The sequence below is a fragment of the Callospermophilus lateralis genome, chromosome 15 (genome assembly GCF_048772815.1).
Source record: "Callospermophilus lateralis isolate mCalLat2 chromosome 15, mCalLat2.hap1, whole genome shotgun sequence".
NCBI classification, from domain to species: domain Eukaryota; kingdom Metazoa; phylum Chordata; class Mammalia; order Rodentia; family Sciuridae; genus Callospermophilus; species Callospermophilus lateralis.
The window spans coordinates 68,311,768-68,332,367 of record NC_135319.1 but is presented as its reverse complement, the minus strand read 5'-3'; the positions used below and the strand labels follow the sequence as shown (position 1 = coordinate 68,332,367).

Sequence of the window (20,600 nt, the reverse complement as noted above, 5' to 3'; positions counted from 1 at the left end):
ACCGGCGAAGAGGCCGGGCCGCGCGGGAAGGCCTGGTGGGGTGCAGCCAAGGAGCCGCTGGGCGCTGGGAGGAGGCCCGTGGGCCCGGCTCCTCCAGGAGTTGGAGGCGGGGATGAAAGGTCCCAGACCTCGCTGCCGCCGCGCGCGGCCCGGCTTCTCTGGAGGATGCTCCGGAAGGGGACGTGTCCCGGCGCGTCCTTAGGAGGGCAGGTAGACCCTCCCCATCACCCGGCTGGAGAGCAGGGCCTGGCGAGCCAAGACTGGTGACCTTGATGCTGAACGAAGGGGGCCCCTTTCCCACACACCTCCGGTTAGGGCAGTGTCCCCTGGGGAAGCTCTAAGCTAGGAGAGCCGGTGGGTGAGATGACCAAAGGAGCGGGACCGGTACCTCCCCTGCCAGCCGCTTCGGTCGCCCACCTTGTCCGCAGAGCTTGGCAGGGAGAAGAAAGAGCTAGGAGAGGAAGAAAGGGTGAACGATGGAGGGCGCGGGGAGCAGTCACCGGGAGAGCGCACACCCAGGACCGGCAGGACGGCTGGGCACCTAGAGGGTCTGGCCCCCTGGGGAAACCCTCCGGATCGTCCGCCCTCCTCTGCTGTGCTGCGGGCTGAGCTCTCCGCCGTATCCGGATGCATCGCTCCGCCCGTGCCCCCTTCCAGCCGCCGTGATTTATGGCTGGGCCAGGCCCAGCGACCTTGGACGGATAACTAATGACGGGTCAATAACGCTACAGAAAAAGTGAACTGGTAGGGGGAGGAGGGACGAGGCCCATTAGCCGGCCCATCCCTTTCCGCCAGGCATCTCCCCTCTAATCTTGGCGCCTTTCAGCTCTCCCTTTGCTGGTGGCTCCCCAAGGGCCTCTTGACAGCTCTGAGAGATGATGGTTAATACATCTGAAATGGCGGGGTGAGGGGAAGGGGGGGCCCACCGGGACCAGAATACATTGGACAGACCCCAAGTGAGTCACAGAGAGTAAGGAAGATGGGTGGGGTGTCCTGGGAGTACACCGCCCTTCCAGTCTATAGACAGGAAAGATTCCTTGCTGGAAGCCAAACTTGGTGAGTGGAATCCTTGCCAGGCAGAAGGCAAGCCTCTCCTAGAGAGAAATAGGGAGGAATTCTTGTGCCCTCCATTCCCCTCTGCTCCCCTGAACCTATCACCACCTCCTGGCCCATCTCTCTGGTGTCCTCTGGCTCCTCTCACCCCAAACTCTCTGAAGTTAGACTGTTTACTTTGGTCTGGGTGTGGGAGACTCCTGTTTGCCCCATGACCCGCTTGCATGTGGGTTGCATCTCAACTGCTATGTCATCTGGTTCCTATTAGCAGTGGATCAAAGCCTCCTACACTCAGGTCTGCCCACTCCCTTTCCCATGTTTGCAGACACCTGGGTTGTCACTGGGTCCCCCAGTCTATTTTTAATACCCCAAGGAACCCCAGGTTAGGAGGAGGGAAGCAGCTCCCTCAATGCCTGACTTGAGTTCACACACCTCCCCTACTAGCTGCGTCATCATCCAGGTGCCAGGGCAAATGCTTTTCCATCTTCTGGTCCCATTTTGTGGGTAAGGAAGCTGAAGCTCAGAGAGGGGAAGAGCAGAGGGAGGAGCTGAGCCTTAAGATCTCCTGGCCCTCAATCACCTCCTCTTCCCTGCCCCTCCATCCCAAGGTTCCCTGCTCCCTGTTCTGTTGGCTCATCCTTAACTCTCACCCAGCTCTGTCTGCAAAGAGGACACACAGTGACAGGACCACTAAGGCAAGAGCATTCGGTCACAAATTAAACACAGGGTGACAGAACAAACCTGTAGGGAAGTATGGGCCACTGGGATAGGGGAACATATTCATACCTGTGTGCACCATCATGGTGGGGACACTGAATGCCCTGTGGACTTGTATTTGTACATCCAGGCATGAATTCATGGATTCATTCAACAAACAAGTACTAAGTAGCTACCATATGCTAGGCACTGGAGATGTAAGGACAACACTGGGGAGCTTGTATTCTGGTAAGGGGATTACACGGAAGATGTGCCTCCTATGTATAAGGGAAACCTCTATTATTGTGTGGTAGAGTGTGAACTTATTGCAGGGCAGAAATGAGCATGGGTAGAGGCATATGCAAGGTAGCAATTTGGGGGTGGAGACCCTAATCTTCACCCATCACCTCAATCCCTCACTTCACATCCAACCTCTCCACCTGTTTTGAACAAAACTCAACAACCCCCCCCAAATCTATTCCTTCTATGTCTTACTAGCTCAACTTGGAAACCTGAGAGGTCCTGGCTCCAGGACTGGCTATACAACTTTCTGGACCCAGTGCAGGAAAAAACTCCACAGGGCTCTTTATTAAAAATTATAGTGTTTCAAGACAGAACAGAGCATTAAACCAGGCATGGGGTTCTTGGGAATGCAATTCCCCAAGGGACTGCACAGGTCACATGCCAATGAAGTCAGCCCTGCCTGCCACCTCATGCTTTCTTTTCCTCCAGTGACTTCCTGCTCTGCAAGCTCAGTCCTCTGTGGGTCTCTCACCTGGGTTGGCCCCCTGCCTCTGCATTTCTCAACTTTCAGCCTCCTGGTTACTCTCTGACTGGTAAGTCTCATTCCCTCTGCTCACTGGACACCATTCATCTGGACTTCTGGCCCCTTTCATTCCTTGACTCCAAATACTTCCTATACTTGCCCATTTTGCTCAGCATTCAATTCTTTAGAAAATTCCTTCTTCTTAGCCAGGCATGGTGGTGCACACCTGTGATCCCAGTGACCGGGAAGATCAGTATGGGCAACTTAGCAAAACCCTATCTTAAAAATAAAAAGGTCTGGGGATGTAGCTCAGTGGTGGAGCATTTGCATTGTGTGTGCACTCAAGGCTCTGGATCCAGTCTCTGGTAGCTGGGGAGAGGGATGGGAAGGAAAGAAAGAAGGGGGGGAAAAGAAAGAAAGAAAATCCACTTACTTTGGCTGCTTCCTCCAGAAGACTCTCCTGGTTTTCCATATCACAAACTATTGTCTGGGTCAAAGCACAAATCACCTTCTGCCTTCACTCATATGCATTTGTCTGGCCTCTCTAGGAAACCTAACATTTCAGAAGATAGGGACAGTGTCTCTGTATTAATCATTGTAACATTCCCAGCACCCAGCTGACACCTGCTTGGTAGGGGCTCCCTTAATATTTGTGGATGCAGCTGTGGAATCTTTTGCATGTGGTTGTGCGTGGATTGGATATCCTGAATTGTGTGTACAGAACAGTATGCAGGGCTGGTGTTCTTGTACAAGCATCTCTGCTTGTGTCTGCACATACTTCCATACCTGTGCATGCGCATGGAGGTAGGCTGTTCCTGTAGGTTTCTGTAGACCTGGGCCTGAATTGGAGGAGAGTGACCGTGTGCGCATTGGTTTATGTCGGGTGAGCCCAGATCTCTGTGGCAGATGTATGCTTATTCATAGCACAAAAGGATGTGTGCCCTTGAGGTCCCATGAGGTCGGGTTGTGCCTAGACAAGAGCTGCAGGTGCACCATGCAAGGACACAATCGGCTGGCGCGTGTGCAGGCCATGTGTGTGCACAGCTGCGTGTCCTGGCCGCGGGCAGCCCGGTTGCCCTGTGCGCCCCCTGCGCCCCCTGCGCCCGCTGAGCCCGCTGAGCTCGCCGCTTTGTTCCTCTGCCGCGGGCGGGCCGCGTGGTCTCCAGGAGACTCCCTGGCCCGAGCGTCTCAGGCCCCGCCGCGATTGGCGGCCCAGCAGCGGCCCGGCTCCCTCCTGGGCGGGCGGAGCCGTTCGGGCTCCCGTTACCGGCGCGGGGTGGGTAGGGTGGGGGTGGGGGCGCCAGGCCATCCATCTTCTGTTATTACAGCGTAATGGGGCTGCTCGGGCGCCCGCCCATTTGTCATCGGCCTCGTTCGCTGATAACGGGCATTTGTCATCACTTTCCTCTGCGCCAATGTCATCAGCGCCGCTGACAGCGGGGTGGGTGTCTGTGTGCACATGCACATAGGCCTGCTGGACACGCGCTCGTGCATATACACACGTGCACACAGAACCTGAGGGGACGTACTGGTCCTGGGGGGCACATGTCCCCGCACTGGAGATGGACAGATGCAGACTTGGTCGGAACAGCCTCATCTGTCAAGCAGATATTCCCAGCTGGAGCTCCTCTTCCCCAGCCCAGAAGCAGGGCAGCTTTGAGTGCAGGTGGCCCTCTGCCAGCTCCCTGTGTGGACACGTGTGACATCCACCACCACCGTTTGTGGAGCTCCACAAGCTCTATAGGCCTATATGTGACTCTGTCCCTCTGGCAGCACAGATTCAACCAAATGGTCACATTCAGGCATCTAAGGACTTTCAGACACAGGACCTGGGTAGAGTCCTTTGGGCAGAGTAGTGGAGTGGTAGATGATAGGATGATGGGTGGTGGTCCCCAAAATGCCTTCTTTCTAGCCCTCCAGAGACAATGTAGTCTGGGAGTCCTTATGTCACTCCTGGCCCCATTCAGGTTCTGAGCCTAGGCTTATTTGCAGCAAGAAGTATTAAGGAAAGATTCCAGAAAGAACTTTTCACCTGGAAGTGGTACAAAGTAGCCTGCGGCAGGGATGTCACTGATAGCCAAGAAGGTAGCTTGGGAGGGAAAGAAGATCCCTTGTCTATATCCTATGCCCTCCAACCAGGTGCCAGCCATTTCTGTCTTCCTGCTGCTGCTTTGTAGCACATACATCTTAAGATGGCAGAGGGGACTCCATTAGTCCTTATTAGGCAGCCCTACCCCATCTCTCTGGTCCCCAGTTGCCTGGCACATAGTAGGTGCTCACTAAGTAGCTACTGAATGAATAAATGATTGAAGACAAGGTATATAGGGGAGGTGGGGTCCTCCTTAGTCCCTCCCAGAATGGGCGCCGGCTTCTGATGGCTGAGATCTCATCTCATACCCTCCGTCTGACTCCCCTCCTCATTCTTTCTGCAGCCCCCCAAATTCCCCTTCTCCCCCAGCCTCTCCCTCCTGGGCTGAGGGGGAGGGGAGAGGGGAAGGTCCCCTGGCAGAGCAGGGCTCGCTTGTTCCTTGTAAATGAAGACCATAATTAACATTAAATTAAGGTAATACAAATGAAGGCAACATAGAGGCTGACAAGATGAGCGTTTGGGGAGGCAGTGGGGAGAAGTGATTCATATTTTTAATTTACTGTACGGATGGGCCGTGTGGCTGGGGAGCGGGCGGTTTGCGTGGAGGGGGTGTCGCCCCGCGATGTTTGCTGGGCTCTGAGCAAGCACACAATGACTATTAAACTCAACTGTCCATATAATGGGACAGATTCGACACGACGCCCACCGGAGCGCCAGGAGCCAGGCCGGCCAGGCTGTAAATCCTGCCCACATGGCGCCCTCCTGCCCACCTGCCTGCCTAGCTGGCCTGGCCCAGGCCTACGACAGGGCAGACACAATCCCCAAGGGCCTGAGAGGAGTCTTGGGCCTGGGGAGCCTATCAAGAGGGCCCAAGCTCCTTGCCCAGCTATGCTCGGGGTTGGGGCACGGGGGTCTTAGATGAGCTGGGGGTGGGATAGGCCTGGCAGTGCCTCCTGGGATGGGCGGGCAGGAGCTCTGTGACCACACACGCAGTCCCTTCCAGGAATTGCACAGAAGACACTGGTATTCTGTCCCAAAGAGAGGAGTCAGTCATGGTTGTCGTCATCTCCGTCACCACCCACATTACCAAGCACCTATCATGCTCCAGGTCCCAGGCGACACAGCAGCCTGTGAGGAGCCTGTTGTACTTTACGTGTGAAGAACAAAGTGAGAGCCAGCGAGTAACTTGATCACAGAGCTTATAAGTGTCCAGCAGCCCTATGTAGAAGGAGTGTTCCATCCCGGGCCTCCCACCCCGAGTCTGGGACCACCCTGTGACCCCGCAAACTGTACAAGGAATGAAGGCCATGTCTCCCCAGTCCTCGCCTTCTGGACCCTGAGGCTCAGATGCGGAGTGCTTTGGGACAGGGGTGTGCGTGATGAGGTTGTGTGGGAGGTGTGCCCCCACGTCCTCCTGCCGTCACCGCAGCCAGCAGAAAGGGCCAACACATCCTGGGTGGGCGGACAGGGATTCCTGCTTACTCACTCTGCACACAGAGCCAAGAGACGCTCATCCCTGGGATGAGAGATGCAAGTGTAATTTAGGTTTTGATATTATGAAAGTCTCGCTGCTCTAAAACAGCGGGGCACTCGGTGCCTCATTAATAAAGGATAAACTCGGAGTCTATTTACAAGGCGCTTTTTGGGGTTATTTACTCTCCAATATACATATGTAATGTTGTGCATACTTACCGCTAGGTAGGACTCACCCTTCCATCCTGGGCCTCTAGTCACCCTGGAGAGGGGCCCCTGCAGGGTGCAGAGGGTCACTGGGGAAGAGGGAATGTTGAGGGGCCACCTGGGACCAAGGACTCTGTTGGAAGTGACAGGCCCTAGGAGGGGGAATCACAGAATTGTAGAGCTGGAAGTAGAAGGGCAGAAGGCATAGGCACCTGTCCCCTCCCTCCCCTTCCTGAAGTCCCCTTGGACAGCCAGCCAGCTGCCTTGAAGGCCGGCTCCCCTAGAGATAAGTGACAGGCTTAACTCGCTTGCCAGGCGTTCAAAGTTCTCCCTCCCCGTACCCCTCCCACTCTATCAGGCCTGGGAGCACTGCCACCCTGCCCGGGCCCACCCGGGGCACATCCTGTGCACATTGGGGATAAGCTCCTCAGCTTCTGAAAGAAGGCCAGCCAGGTCTTCTGAGCAATATCCCCTGTACAACACCAGACCAAATCCTGTGCCATCCTTGTCATAGCCCTGTCACCTCAACATCCAGTGCCCAGCAGGGCTGAGTTGGCAAGGTCTTCCTCACACCAAAGAGGAGTCTACTTCGAGGCTCCTGGAGCCTATTAGCCCAGCCACAGTGAGGAGCAGTTACCCACAGCAACCAGCCCCCAGCTTCTCTCTGCAGCGGCCACCACCTCAGCCTGGGCTCTTCACTTAGTGGGAAGATCTGGGTAGCCATCACAGGTGGTGAGGTCCTATTCTCATCTCCATTTTATTTACTTTTGTGGTGCTGGGGATTGAACTCAGGGACACTTATTATGGAGCCACATTCCCAACCCTTTATTTTTCATTTTGCAGCAGGGGCTTACTCAGTTGCTGAGGCTGGTCTGAGTTTGGCCTCAAACTTGCCATCCTTCTGCCTCAGTCAAGTCACTGGGGTTCTAGACGTATACTACCACACCCCAATCCCCCCATCCACATTTTATAAGTGAGGAAACAAAGGACAGAGAACTCACTCAATGTCACCCAGACAATAGGTGTCAAGCTAGGGTTTTAACTCAGATTAGGGTTCTTACCCCCATAAGCCTCCTCGAGGTTCCTGGGCCTTACTACCTGCCCACTTGGTCCCTGCTCAGCATGGCCTCCAATGAGGAGTGCTGATTTTTTTCTCATGGTTCTATTCACTTACTCGTCCTTGAATACCCATGGCCTGTAGCCTTGGGCCTAGGGACCTGCCTGTGTGGTTGTGGATGTGGTGGGAATGAAGTCCCCACCCTGGTCAGAGTTCCTGATTAATTCACAGAGGACCTTGGAGATAGGGCTACCTGTAAAATCTACAGGAGAGGAAGGTGGGGTTGGTGGTGTGTGAAGTGGCCTGTGTAAGGGACACAGTATGTGTAGGGCAGAGGGTGTCTGGGAGAGTCAAAGCCTGGCTAACTTGGGCCAAGGAGACATCTGGTGGCCAATAGGAGACCTGCAGCCTTTCTGTAGTCTTGGGTGCATGGTGTCAGGGAAAGGCCAGTCCCTTGGAAACCTCCAGGGATCCAAGAAGACACTGTCACCCTTGGGGTAGAGCTTGCAGCTGCTCCAGGCCTCAGTGTCTGGAACTCAGTGGGAAGAGAGTTGGCTCTTGAGTATCCTTCCCACCCACAAGGTTGGGGGAGAGCTGACATGGAGGGTGCTGGACAGAGGGAGGATGGCAAGCAGGAGGATCCAATCCATCATTGTTGGTGAACAATGAGCCATCACCACCCTAATTAAAGATGTAATTACAGCAAATACATCCTGGGCTGAAAACGAATGATAGACGGACAGCAGGAAGGCACCTTGTAGCCAGCATCCAGGAGGCACCGCTCCCCTCTGAACTGGGGAACACTCTCCTCCACACCATTCCCCCACGCTGGTGTCAGTGCACCCTGGTAGATAGAAAGGGACTGAGACTGGAGGTGGGACTGGTCAAGGGCCAGGGTCCAGGTAGAGTCTGAGGTGGAGAAATAAGAGTAGGAAGGAGGCTTCAATGCCAGGGTGCGAGAAAAAGGGTGGCTTGTGCCTCAGGCAGGGAGCAGGGCCTGGAAGGGTGGGCTTCTCTGTGCAAGCAGAACAGAGCATGGAGTAGGACTTTGGGGCACACCTGTTTTGGGGTAACTGGGTCTTTGTCCAAGGCCCCCGAAGGTGTGTGGGGGGGCATGCTGGGAGGCTCAAATTGTACACAAGGAAAAGAGCAAGGCTCTGGTGGCCACACTTGCCTTTTGGTGTGGTCTAGACTTCAGGGACCAGGGCAGGGCCGGTGGGGGAAATAATCTCCTGAAGGCTGATTTGTCCCTACCTGAGATCAGGTACAGGCAGGGTACTGGCCACCTGAAAGAAGGAGGGATGGGTGTCTCTGACCAGCCTGGCTTCTGCTGTTCCCTTGGGACACTGCTTTCTCTTCTGAGGCCCTGGGACCCACAGCCCAACTTACCCTCAGGGAATTGGAAACCCTGAGCACAGGGTCAGGTCACTGTGAGGCCAGCCAGAGCTGTGACGATCCCAGGGGTGAGGGGGGAAGGCCTGTCCTGATGGGGAGCTCAGTGGCCTCAGCCTCTTGGCCCCATCTGCTGTGATGGCCCCCAGCCAGCTCCTCCAGGGTATATGGACTGACCCATATGGGTGGGGGATGGTGGGGAGCCGGGGCAGGCAGGCAGAGGGGAGGGAGGGAAGGACACTGACAGCAGAACAAATGCTTGTAATTTTATAACCAATCTCAGTGTGTCCGTGGGGGGCCGTTTGTGCCTCCACTCAGGACCAATCAGCTTGACAGAGCTATGAGTCTGCCTGAGTGAGTATGAGCAGCTCCCCCCAATGCCACTTACTGTAGTCTCATTACAGGCCCAGCCCAAGACCAGCCAGAACTGAGGGGCCGCAGGGAAGGGGACCCAACACAAGGTAGGCCAGAGCCAGCCCCAGGCCAGAGCCAAGAAGGCTGGGGGCAAGGGGTGAGGAGCTTAGAGACCCAGAGGCAGAGAGAGAGGGGGTGGGGGAGGGAGAGAAGAGGAAGAATTCCAGGAAATAGTAAACATTTAGTAAGCACCACTGGGTGCTGCACATTTAGGATCCAGAGATCACAAGTCCCTGCCCTCAAGGGGCTTGCAATCCTTCTGGGCAGCTGGAGAGATTACAGATGGATAGGCCCTGGGAAAGTGGAGTTGGAGAGAGAAGTGACCTGAGGGCAAGGTCAGAGGGCAAGGAGGTCGAAGGACCAGTGAGTCAAGACAAGAGCTGGAAGGGACTGGAAGGAGAGAGGAAGAGGGGACCAGGGCACCCTCAGGATTGCAGTGATTGTAGACACACAGGGCTTTGAGGGGGAGAGAAACGCACTCCTACGGGAGAGTGAGGAAGGAGGGTAGCTTGGGAGGACGGGCGGGCCAGTGGTGGATATTACAGGATGGCCTTGCTGGATATCTGGCTCTGGGGATGGCTGTGTGCCCATTAGTCTCTCTAATTGTCAAAAATCTAATTTAGTGTCTGGAGCCCAGGCTGGCCTCGGGTTAAATGGAGGGAGGCAGGCCTAGCCATAAATCTGCCCTTCCAGCTTGGCCTGGTGCTAATTCTGCAGTTAAGTGAGGGGGTGAGGAGGGCTCTAGAGAGGAGGTGTCCTTGGTGACCCTGTGTGTTGGCCACCATGTGCTAGGTCACAGCCAGGCCCTCCTCTCTGGCAGAAGGAAGGGGCTCACCTGGGGCTCAGCTGCACTGTCCAGGGAAGTGCCTCAATTCCGAGGTGTATGGAGGACTGCAGTCTCTCTGGGGGTTGCATGAAACTGTGAAACCATCAGTCTCTTCTGTTCCTGGACCCACTTAGCATCTGTGTGAGCTTCACTCTTATAAAGGGATTGGGGATGGTAGGAAAATCACATATTCTACACAATGAGACTTTGGTGAGAAAGAGACACCGATAGTCACAATATATGACCAAGTGGATGGTCATCGTGTGCTAGGTGACTGCTGGGATGGCTTCAGTCATGGGAATCACATGATATTCACATCACATGCTTGGGGAGGGAAGGGCCATTTCTTAGCAGGGCAAGCTCTCTCTCTCCATTGGGCCAGTCTCTCCTTTGCTGGGCCTAAACTCAAGGTGCCTGAGGACTTGAACAGCCCCCAAGAGCTGCCTGTGGCCTGAGGTGATGATGGTGGCCCTCCAACCTGGGCTTGGTAATGACCTCACTCCCCTCAGAGCTGCTAATTGAAAGCAGGGGGTGTGGTAGGCGCAGCGGGAGAGGTTGGGGGACTGAGAGGCTTCATAGAGGCTCTGCTTCCATGGGGGGAGGAAAACAATTTCTTCTGGCTTCGGCTCCATCTCACCAGGCACCCGCCCGGCCTCTCCTGCTGCTAACGAAGTGCCTTTAATTAGCAGCTTAATAAAATGCCCTTAATTGGCAAGAGCCAATCAGGAGGAAGAGAGGTCTCCTCCTCTCAGTCATTGCTGATGGCAGCACAGCTACAGGTTTAAAGAAGAGTGAGGAATCCACCCGCAACCCAGCATTAGGAACGGTGGCTACAGAACTGTCTTCCCAGGATATGCCGTAGATCCTGATCCCTGGGGAAAGAGGTCTCGCACTGTTTGTAGGTGACGTCCAGAAAGCTCTAGGTTCAGGTCCTGCTCAGTCCTGTGTTCAGGTGTCCAGCTGGCAAGGGTTGAAATCAAGTAGATGTTGGTGGCTGTGATCTTTGCTGACTCCCCATTCCCTGCTGCTCTCCAGGGTGCTGCCTATTGTTAGGGACCAGGTGCTCATGCGGTCTCTGGCAACATGAGTCCCCTTTCTTCCTGTTTTCTCACCTGTAAAAGTCTGGGTTTTCCTGGTGCTCTGCCAGTCTTCTGGCTCTAGTGGAAATTATGACCACGGCCTGAGTCTGCCTTAATGACCACAGTGGTGAGCTCAGATTGAGATAGGCAAAAAGGCTCAAGGACACCAAGCCTGGTCAAGTAGAGACCAGGCTTTTTAATATCTTTATTTTATTTATATTTATGTGGTGCTGAGGATCGAACCCAGGGCCTCACACGTGCTAGGCAAGTGCTCTACCACCGAGCCTCAATCCCAGCCCCAAATAGAGAGGATTATTAACCTTAAAAGCCTACAGGTTATAGGAATCAATTTTAACAAGGGTCCTACTTACGACAGAGGGAGGAGCAGAAAGGGAGAGTGCTTTTCTGCTTCAATCTTGTATCTACTCTCTAGTTTGGTTTAAGGAGGAAGTGGGGTTCCACTTGGGAGCAGCAGCAATATTACCACTTAGGCAGTCAATTCTTACAACTTGTGGACTCTGGAAATGCTCCTGGAGGTGTGCTGACTTGGCTATAAGTGGATTAAGTGGGATGCAAGGGAGTCAGTCTTCTCACCTACTGAGAGGCAGAGGAAAACTTAAATTGTGGGCTTAAGTTGGGTTGTGGTTGGCTATAACCACCAGTTTGCAAATTAGTTATCACTTTGGCTTCAATTTGACCCAACATGAAATACAACTTTCATGCCAGGGGCCCTGTACTTCATGTCACCCAGCCCTGGCTTCTCTTGATCTTGTTCTCTCTCTCACATCAAATTGTATTAAGAGGTACCGTATCTACTGTGCACTCCTTGGATTTGTACACCAAAATATTACTGTTCTTTTGGTTTTTGGTCAAAGAGACAAGACACTTAGAAAATTCACTTTAATCTTATATTTGGAATTTAAATTACTTTTTTTCTGAACAGTTAAAAAAAACCAAACACACTCTATTGCCATGAACCTAGGTTGTGAACATACTGATACATTGACTACACATCACCATAACATAATCACAAAAGTTAAAGCAGTCAGTACTTATAGAAAACAAAGAGCTGAATCAACCAAAAGCTCTCAGGGAAGCTCATATTTGTTGCCAGGCCTGTCCCCACAGCTGGAGTCCACTGAACATCCCTCAGAATTGAGTCTGGCTGGGCTCCAGTGGTCACTGATTTGGGAAAGTGTTTCCTTAGTACCCAGAAGTCTAAACTTGTAGTTGGTCTTTTCCTTCAGTGTCCATGAAGGGGAAGGCTCAGGAGGGGAAGAAACATACAATCAGGAACTAAGAGCCAGCTGGTTCCGTTGGGCAACAAATATTTCAAATGTTAGCTGCTTCCAGGAAATTTTGGATCATAGATGCTCGAATTCCAATAGAAGGGGTTTCCAGCTATCAATGCAGGAAGTTCCACCTGAAATCAGGCAGCCATGATCATTATCTTTTGGTTTCTCTACTCAAGGATTTCTGATGTCATAAATGAACCATAGGTTAAAAATATCAAGAAGCAAAGTTCAGTTTTTATTCCCCTGAGAGGGGGCTGTCCTTCTAGCACTGATTGAGACTATAGTTAGAATAAGGGGCTCTGGACTGTCAGTGATCAGCTGTGTGGACAAGACATGGGGAGACAACCCAGCTGGTGGGTTTTGGGTGTACCTGGAAGTCTGTTGAACTCATCCAAATGGGGAATCAGCAATGTGGATTAAAGTCATATGGTAAACCTGATCACCAAAGAGTGATGGTCCCAGAATTGAGCTTGCAGCTTACCCCTCAGGCCTGCTTCTACTTTTGGGCTTAGTATTACCATCTAGGGCAAAATGAAGATAAGGTCAATAATACTAAGGTATCTAATCTAATTCTAGGAAAAGAAAAAAAAGTAGCCCTAATTATTTCTAATATGTTCCACCCCTACCCTCAACTCCAAGTCCTGTTTCCACACACAATCAAGTGCTAAATAAAGAGGAGACCAACCACAGTTGTTCAGACCAATGGCAAGGGATGAGTGCCTATTTTCTTCTTTGCAGCTTTAATTGTACCAAAACAAACAACAACAAAACCCCCCAAATGGGTGTTTTTGTTTTTTGTTTTTTAACAGAACGATTCAAGGGTGTCTAAGTGTCTTTTCCAGTTCAAAAACAAGTTATGAGGGCCATGCTTCATTACAGAGTTAAAAAAAAAAAAAAATCCCTGTCTCTGAAGTGAGGACACATCAGATTTTAGCCATGGGACAAGTATAAAAGGCCTCCTATCCATAATTCACATACTCTTTCAGATTGCACTTAAGGAAGTAAAAAGGTATTCTCAGCAGTGAAATACACACATGAGCAGCAAACCAGGCTGGTCTTGTCCAAGCAGCCTCAGTGTGAACAGAGAGGTCATACCTGTCTATAATAGGTGCAGCTGAGTGCACCTGCCTTTGAAAGGTTTCAGCCTATCTTTATAAAAGGTTTCTTTCAGGCCCTTCATTGGAAAGTAAATTTTAGTTTAAAGAGACCTACAATAGGGATACTTCATTTCAGAGCCAAGAGACATCTTTGGCTCCTTTCCTACCATTCCTTTAAATGTGTAGTGACTTCCTTTGTTTCTCTTTTCTTTTTAAAAAGGTCAAACTTTACATTTATTCTAGCCCAGTTGGGGATTAGTGATAATCAATTCCCACTGAAATCATGCAGAGATAGTAAGTGGGGTTTACCTTCTCTGGAAATGAACTTCTACTTACCTGATTATTTCTTCTACAATGAACTGGTAAATGACCCCCAGAACTGAGAAATGTGAACAATTCAAGTTTTCAGACCACTTAACTTCATTCCCATTTCCATCAGCAGAGAGGACAACTTGCACAATAATCTCAACTGAACTAATGGTTCTACATCTGCAGGGTCCAGCCCTGATCTCATATATAATAGACTGGAAGAGCTTCAAACTGCCTTAGGATCAATGCACCTTCACTGAACCCAGATGTCAGAGCAAAATCCTGGACAGCAGTGAATGGTCAGCAGCTCCCACTTTTTAAAATTTTGCAGTGCTGGGGTAGAACCTAGGGCCTGACACATGCTGGGCAAATGCTCTGTCATGTAGCTACATCCCCAGCCTTGTTCCCATTTTGGAATAGCAGCATATAACAGAAGGGCTAGTAAAGTTATGGCTATTGGACAATATTTGAAACCCTTGCCTTTTTCATGTCTGTCCTGTGTGTTTTTCAGGGCTGACACCCCTCTATCTTCATCTGCAGCAAAATCCTTAACCAATCCAAAAGCCATTAATAGTCAACACAATAGACAAGGAACCCTGATGTGGCTAAGTAAGAAACAACAGCATTTGGATAGCTGGGAAGGGAATTACATGAAGAAAATATTTCCCAGGCATAGGCATTACACTGGGAAGTATTTTCTGAATAATTTGAAATTAAAAGCTTTAGAAGTATTCATGAAGCAGGAAAGAAAAACTGCATTTGTATAACCTGCCTCTCTGTATGTAATGACAACATTCAATTGAGAAGGGAACACCTTCTTGCAAATCAGGAAGAATGAGGATGTTCTACCATGCACTCCCACCCCCTTGCACTAAAGGTGGCCTGGCTACAGGTCACTTCCAACAGGTTTCCATTCTATTTGTATAGCAACTGGTTAAAAGTGGCTCTCTTAAACTCAACAGGGTAGATTAGGAATAGAAGCAAAGGGCCTGATTGCTCAACTTCCAAGGGAAACAGGAGGCTGCCCTGTGGCCTCAAGGCCTGGGGGTGTGCCCAGGCCACCTCTCAGTAGGCTCACTAGTGCCTGGAGAAACAAACTGGGTATGCAGCCATGGTGCTCCTAGGATCGCGTAGCACAAGTGCCCTTACAGAGGGTCCATTTGTGTATGTTGTCCATCAACTTCCAGAGAAATTTTATTGATTGGGAAAGTAGAGAGCAAAATAAGGCCAAGAGGAGGAAGAAAAAGAAAGAGAAGGCAGTTTCTGCCCATTAATAAACCCTGTGTGCCAAACTTCACCCTGATCCTCTCTCTGGCAGCTTTGCCCTTTTGCAAATACTGGGTTTGGGAGAAGTAGAAAGAAGGTTCTGCAGTGCAAGGTTAAGGTTAGATTGATTTCTGAGAGATGGTATTTACTGGCCTAAATGAAAAAAAGTCAGCTTTCATTCCTGACCATCTCTTAAGCTACTCCACTGGTAGTCTTGGCAGTCAGGAGGAATTCAAAGATGTGAACCATTATGCATAGTGCACCAAGTGATTGGTTCTGGCCTTTTCAAACCTTTCTGTAGGCTGAGCCTTACCAGAGATTTAAGATGAAGTACAATGCTTTTTATTACACATCTAATTGTTAATGAGAGGAAATGCAATCAGCAACTCCTTTCCACACTCTACATGGAATCAAGGAGACTGCTGAGTCCAGAAAAGATGCAGCCATTGATGGAGCCCAGGAAACTTCTGTCCCCTCCCCCTCTTTGGGTGGGGAGAAGAACAGAGAAGAGTTGTAAATATGATGAGAGCATCATGTTCAAGAATCCACTGCCTCCACATGGTCACTTGCAACAAAAGCCTGGGCTTGAAATTGTCACTGAACACATTTAGCTCCAAGTGTTGCATTTTCTAGTTGATCCACCTCATGTTAATTGAGGATATTCTCTTCACACACCTTCTTCTCAGGTTGAAGAGGGCTTGGTGGGGAGGGAAGAGGGACAGAAACAGAAAGAGGATGGAAACAGGAGGCCCAGGTCTTCCAGTGTATTTGTCTCCCCCATCCCCCAAGGATGTACAGGGTGCTGTCTCTCCCACACATAGTGGGCAGGGTTTCTCTGGCCAGGTGTAGACACTCCTGCAGTTAACAGGGGGACACAGGGCCCTGTCTGCCTGGAAGCTGCATCCTCCTGTCTCCTACATGTGGGCCATCTGGGGAAACTAGTTCTGCTTAATGGCAAAGCAAGAGAGATTATGGCAAAACACTAAATATATTTATAAGTCATCTTTGTCTGGAACCCAATGGGGGAGAAGCAGGTGCAGAGGGGAAGTGGGGAGAAGAGGGGAGGGGAGGTTTAAAAGTTCCAATCATTCACACAAGATAGAAGACATCTTCTGATAGCAGCACTGAAGCAGTTGGCTGTGCCGAGCAGACTGTCCTGGTCAGCTGTAGACCAACTATGTCCTAATAGGAATCTCAAAGCCTTGCTCCTCACTGGTCCAGAGATCCAGGTAGGAGTTTGATTGTTGCGGTTGTTGCTCACTCTGGTCTTGGCAGATACTTAAATACTGCAACTTTAATGAGTCCTGTGTGAAAACAGAACAAATGGTCATCAGCCCCTTTCCTTAAATTTTTCACTTGCTCTAAAAGTAAAAGAACATTCACTTAGCTGTCAATTGCAATAAAGGCTTGGGGGCCCTTCCCAATGGCTGCTTTCTGCCCATACAGCACAGGAACTTCTGTCAGAGGCCTAACTGGGGACTTTAAAAAAGGGTGAGATTTGCTGACATGCTCCGGGCACTAGTATTCAAGCAGTGACTTTGATGACCTGAGGTTAAGAGTGACCAATAGTTGGGCATCAACCTTTCACCTGCTCCCTGAAATGGCAGAGCAGGCAGGAATGGCTTGGGGTTCTGCTGGAGTAGCCAGGAACCCAATGATGGCACTGAGAGAAGTGGGGGAATCTGGGGAAGCTAACCTTTGTCTGGCTAGAGGAACTGTAAATGTAAGCACTAGAAGTGCTCCTGGTACCTTCAAAGACAGATGTATAGATGGTGGCTGGACACATGCCTTGGAGATTAAAGTAGCAGGTGAGACTAGAGATTAAAACTTTAGAGTCATTTATATTGAGATGGGAGCTAAAATCTTGGGAAAAGAGAAGGCAGCTAGGGAAGTGAGCTTAGATAAGTCAAAATGCTCATGGATGTCTATGTTTTAGGGGTGAGAAGAGGAAGGAGACAAACAATCAGAGTTAGGATAAATAATACAATTGGGGACTAGGATTTTTGCTTAGTGGCCGGGCATATACCTAGCATGCCCTGGATTTAATGCCCAGTACCTCTTCCTCGAAAATAAGTAAATATATAAAAATGCAAAATATTGTAAGTCTAAGGAAGAGGAAATTTTGCCAGGTACATGATAATTCTAACATTTAATAACAATGACCACTTTTCACTAAAGGCTTATTATGTGCTAGGCCCTAAGAATTTTTTTTTTTTTTTAAAGAGAGAGTGAGAGAGGGGGGAGAGAGAGAGAGAGAGAGAGAGGGAGGGAGGGAGGGGGGGAGAGAGAGAGAGAGAGAGAATTTTTTAATATTTATTTTTTAGTTATCGGCGGACACAACATCTTTGTTTGTACGCGGTGCTGAGAATCGAACCCGGGCCGCACGCATGCCAGGCGAGCATGCTACCGCCTGAGCCACATCCCCAGCCCTAGGCCCTAAGAATTTTACAAATAGTATTTCTGGGCTGTTTTCACAAGACCCTCTGTGAGGTGGGATCTGCACTCTCATTTCACTCATGAGCAAACTAAAGTCTGGGAAGTCTCTTGCCCAAGGGCACATAACCTGTGTAATTTGGCTAAGGAGGCTGAGGAACAAGGAAACTATCCTCTATGAGAGGGGCTAGACACCACCTTAGAAGGAACACTACAGAAAGAGGTGCAGACATGTAGTCAATGTGTACCTCTGACAAAAAAGCTGCAACCAGTGTGGGAAACGAGAAATGACAGCAACACTCCCTTATAGCTGGTACCAAATTTCCTGAATTCTCAATAACCCAATGCATTTGTGAAGAGACCATGTATGATCTGAATATACCCAAATATAAAAAAAAACCTGGATATTTTAGGATTTTTACCTGCCTCAGAGAAGGGCTGGACAACTAAGTGGGAGGAATGGAACTCCTGGTAACTTCAGAGTAGCTGCTCCTGTTTTATAGGCTCTCTGGGTCAAACTGGTTCAAATATTATTTTATTTATTAAACTATCCTCTGGAGCAGGAATAGTTCATTCTACTACTCAGGGAGAACCCCATAATCCTCTAGAAATGAGCCTGGCTATCTTGGTAAAAGCAGTGCCCAGTGGGGCAACCCCTGCCCTGTCCTCACACACTGTCTGCTTTCCCTGCTTTATAGGGTTTGGTGAGACAAAGGGACTGAGAATGAGAAAGCTCCAAGAGGAGTACACCTTATAGCCAATATTCCATTTTCTACCCACAGTGCCATATGCACAGTTGTTTTCATACCTGGGTAAGAATGAGGTCAGTATATGGTTGTTTATCTGGAGATGTAGGTGTATGTTCGAGAAGGGGAGCGGGGGGGCTCAGCTTGGGTTGCTGGATCATTTAGGAAGTCCCAGATGAGGATTGTGTCATCGTGTGAACTACTGACAATCTGGAATTCATCAAATTGGAGTCGGAAAACTCTTCCAGAATGCTCCTAAAGCAGAAATGAAAGGGTAAGAATTTGAAATACTTCAAAACCAAAAGGGCACAAATTCAGCCTCATATCTAAAGACACCTATGGAAAGGCTCTTTACCATTTAGTTGTTTAAAAATACAGATGGAAAACTTGATTTGGCTAAAGGCGGAATGGAAAAGTCAAATACTGGGAAGCTGATTTCACAAAGTAAAGTAATAATCTTTAGTCAAGGCAGTAAATAGCATCTTCTTCTTCTTCTTTTTTTTTTTTTTTTAAAGAGAGAGTGAGAGAGGGAGAGAGAGAGAGGAAGAGAGAATTCTAATATTTATTTTTTTTTTTAGTTATCGGTGGACACAACATCTTTGTTTTGTATGTGGTGCTGAGGATCGAACCCGGGCGGCATGCATGCGAGGCGAGCGCGCTACCGCTTGAGCCACATCCCCAGCCCCAGTAAATAGCATCCTAGTTTCTCATTGCCAACTCTCCTTGGCTTGGCCTAGAGGAGCACCCTTCTTGGTACTTCCCTGGCCTTATTCTCCCTGTGTCTCCAAGTTTCTTCTACAGAGACTAAGGGGTATGAGCAATAATAAGAGGTGTGTTGGTAGATGCTTCCTGAACTTCCTCAATTTGTAAAACCATTTATAGATTTTCATGGTTTATCAACCAGCTTCCAAATTCATGAAAATCAAATGGTTGACTCTTACCAAGTGGGTCTGAGCCTGGTCTAGTACATCACTGGTAGTAAACAACATAGTGCAAAGTACTCTCATGCCCCTTACTATCAATATTACTTCATTTTAATGTTATCACTATTTATTTGTTTCGCCTATCTTGAAATTCACATAAATACACCCATCTACTACATATTCTTTGGTGCCAGAGTTTCTTTTACTCAACAGTATAAGATACTTCTCTGGTGTTACATGCAAAACAGTAGTTTGTGGTTTATTTATTTATTTTTGTTACTGGCTGATATTCCACCGTGTGAATATCCTACATTTATCTTTTCTCCTATTGGACATATGGGCTGCTTATAGTTTTTTAAATATTTTTTTTAGTTGTTGATAGACCTTTATTTTACTTATTTATATGTGTTGCTGAGAATCGAACCCAGTGCCTCACACATGCCAAGCAAGTGTGCTGCCAATGAGCCACAACCCCAGTTTATAGTTTTTGATTACTGTAAATAAAGCTGTTGTGATTATGCATAGGCCTTTCAATGGACACTCACATTTACTACACCTATGAACAGAACTTCTGGTCCATGGAGGACATGTATGTTTTAGCTTCAGGGATACTACTGAAGTGTTTTAAAATTTATATCACTTAAGAGAGGAAAAAAAAGTTGTGTAAATTTATATTCCCACCAATAATGTATGAGTTCCAGTTGTTCACATTTTTATCAACACGCAATACACTGCCATTCTTTTTTAGTTTAGTTTTGATAGGTCTCTAGTGGTTATTTTATTATGGTTTTAGTTAGTATTTTTCTTTAGGAAGTTGAAGTTCCTTTCCTCATTTTCTCAGTCTTATCATGAATGTGTGATTGTCAAGTGCTTTTGCTGCATTTATTGATAAAATCATGTGACTTTTCTTCTTTGGTTGTTGATATGACAGATTATATTAAATGATTTTTGAATTCTGAATCAGCCTTGTATTTGGAATAAATCTTACCTAGTCATGGTGTTACTATTTTCTTTATACATTGTTGCATTGTTGGACTCAATTTGCTCATATTTGGGGATTTTTTTTTTAAATTTAAGAGTTATTCATTTTATTGACACATTACTACCTTTTATATAATTTCAGAAACTGTGAAAGAACTAAGCACAAGATTAGTAACAATATCATCCTTAAAGATGAATCAAATATATTAATAAAAGTTCTACTTAAAAAAGTAATATTTGTCATGCAATTTGTTTGCCTATTTAATTGTGGCAAAAATATAAGACAAAATTCACTATTTTGTCCATTTTTAAGTGCATGGTTCAATAATCTATTGACATTGTTGAGAAATGGGATCTCCAGAACTTTTTCATCTTGCAAATCTAAAACTCTATATCCGTTAAACAAGTCCTTATTTCCTTGTCTCCCCATCCTTGCAATCACCATTCTACATTGTTTTTATGAATCAGACTACTTTAGATACTTCATATAAGTGACAT

At 48.7% G+C, this 20,600-nt stretch overlaps 1 protein-coding gene across 9 annotated transcripts in view; it reads right to left on the bottom strand.

Annotated features, from left to right (window-relative positions):
• Positions 1 to 12,113: 12,113 nt before the first annotated feature.
• The window catches only part of Btrc (beta-transducin repeat containing E3 ubiquitin protein ligase), a 188,432-nt gene continuing 179,945 nt past the window's right edge, over positions 12,114 to 20,600 (bottom strand). For all 9 annotated transcript variants that reach the window (XM_076834110.1, XM_076834113.1, XM_076834114.1 and 6 more), the window contains 2 exons: positions 18,261 to 18,453; positions 12,114 to 16,323 (listed from right to left, as the gene is read on the bottom strand). In XM_076834110.1, the coding sequence (XP_076690225.1) occupies positions 18,292 to 18,453 (162 nt within the window). In that variant the 3' untranslated portion in view covers positions 12,114 to 16,323; positions 18,261 to 18,291. The remainder of the gene's footprint in view (positions 16,324 to 18,260; positions 18,454 to 20,600) is intronic.